We start from the raw sequence: 1,900 nt of genomic DNA on the forward strand, positions 1-1,900 counted from the left end.
AAAATTCGTAAACAGCATAACTCTTCTTCACAAAGCCATTTTTGTTGAGAGTCTAATTGGGTCTTACACTGGATTAGTCAGCAGGCCTTAACTTTAAATTGGATCTAACCCACGTCCAAACAAAAGAGATTGGTGGTTTTTTTTTATCTTGTTTTTGTCAAGAAAGTTTTTGGTATAGAGTTATGATTTTCAATACTTCACTAACTAAAGATGATGAATTGTTACTGCTAGTGTTTTTTTGTCTCTTGGGCTTGGGCCCCTATTTTATACCAAAAATTAAAAGATGATGAATTGTTATGACAAAAAAAAAATTGATGAATGTACTGTATTACATACATGTGCACAAGCTGGAAGCTGCAATTGGTGTCTTGACATATGCATGTGTTGTTGTAGTCCTTGTATGATAGCGCAACTATGAAATTACCATTATACCATACATATATATATAACTGGATTATAATACAAGATTTGATTATGTGATTGATGATGTCATGAAAATACAAACATACAAACAAAAAGAAATTAATAGGAGGACGGCCTCTTTTGTACGTGGTTACGTTGACCTTGTTTGACCAAGACCAATATATAGCTAGCTAATTGGTCACCAAACCTTCGTTAAGCCTTGCTGTTAATACCTTCCTCAGAATTTTTCCTGACGCTGCTTTTGGAATACTTTCAGTGAAGAACACTCTGTTTATTCTCTTGTAAAATACCACCTGTTTAGAAATATATTTCTTGATTTCATCCTCGGTGATATTAGAACCATTTGATCTCACAACAAATGCAACTGGTACTTCTCCAGCAACTTCATCTTTCAGCCTGAATGTAATGTAATTAGAAAAAGTCAAACAGAGTAGGAGAGTAAGAATTTGTTTGGGTGATCTTCTAAAAAAAATTTTTTTTAGAGTTATTTTTTTTTTAAATTTTATAAAAAATTTAAAATAATTTTATGTTTGAGTATCTCATGTAAAAAGATCTTTTTATTTATCAATTATATTTGAGTATAACGATATAAAAATATTTTTTTGTTTATTTATTACATGCAAAAATAATGACATCCAAACAAGTACTAAAAAGTTTTTAGTGGAGTAGGTACTTAGGGTAACAAACTTACGGTACAACAGCGGCATCAGAGATGTTTGGGTGGGCAATCAACAAAGATTCCAGCTCAGCAGGTGCCACTTGGTATCCTTTGTATTTGATAAGCTCCTTCAAGCGATCAACGATGAATAGCTCATCATCATCATCAATGTAACCAATGTCACCCGTGTGTAACCATCCTTCTTTGTCTATGGTTCTCTCCGTCGCCTCTCGGTCATTCAGGTACCCTAACCAAATTAAATCATATCATTAATTACGTAACAAATTAAAAATAAGACTTTTTTAAGAACTTATGCCATGTGGCATTGGCATATATATAATGATGACGATTGTAAAGACAGGTGGGCCCAAACTACTTAAGATAAGTTAGGTGAGGATGTTGACTTAAAATGGGTTATCCAATCAACACTGCCTTCACCTACAACTTTGAACAAATTCAGCCTTTGACAGCGCTTACACGTTTGGTCTCCTGGATCATCTATTGAGCTATGTTATTAGAAAATGCTAATTATTTCACGAATTATTTAGGGTGAATTATATGATAAAGATATAAATTTATATTTTTTTATAGGATGAAAGAGAAATTAAAAAAATTAAAATTTATATTTAGAATAATAATAAAATAATAAAAAATAATTATAAAAAAAATTTATATATTTTTTTATATAATTTTAATTTGAATAATAAAATATTTTTTTATTTAATTATGAATTTAATTTTTTTAATTTATTAATTTAATAATATAATAATAAAAAATAATAAATTTTAATGGCTTTTTATTATTTTTTTTATAGGAAGT

At 29.4% G+C, this 1,900-nt stretch overlaps 1 protein-coding gene across 1 annotated transcript in view; it reads right to left on the reverse strand.

The window, feature by feature from the left end:
* LOC107642241 (4-coumarate--CoA ligase 2) overlaps window positions 327-1,900 on the reverse strand; it is a 5,167-nt gene continuing 3,593 nt past the window's right edge. The window contains exons 3-4 of the mRNA XM_016345535.2: window positions 1,115-1,328; window positions 327-819 (exon numbers count right to left, since the gene is read on the reverse strand). Coding sequence (XP_016201021.1) covers window positions 594-819; window positions 1,115-1,328 — 440 coding nt within the window. The 3' untranslated portion in view covers window positions 327-593. The remainder of the gene's footprint in view (window positions 820-1,114; window positions 1,329-1,900) is intronic.

Source organism: Arachis ipaensis, chromosome B01 (genome assembly GCF_000816755.2).
Source record: "Arachis ipaensis cultivar K30076 chromosome B01, Araip1.1, whole genome shotgun sequence".
NCBI lineage: Eukaryota > Viridiplantae > Streptophyta > Magnoliopsida > Fabales > Fabaceae > Arachis > Arachis ipaensis.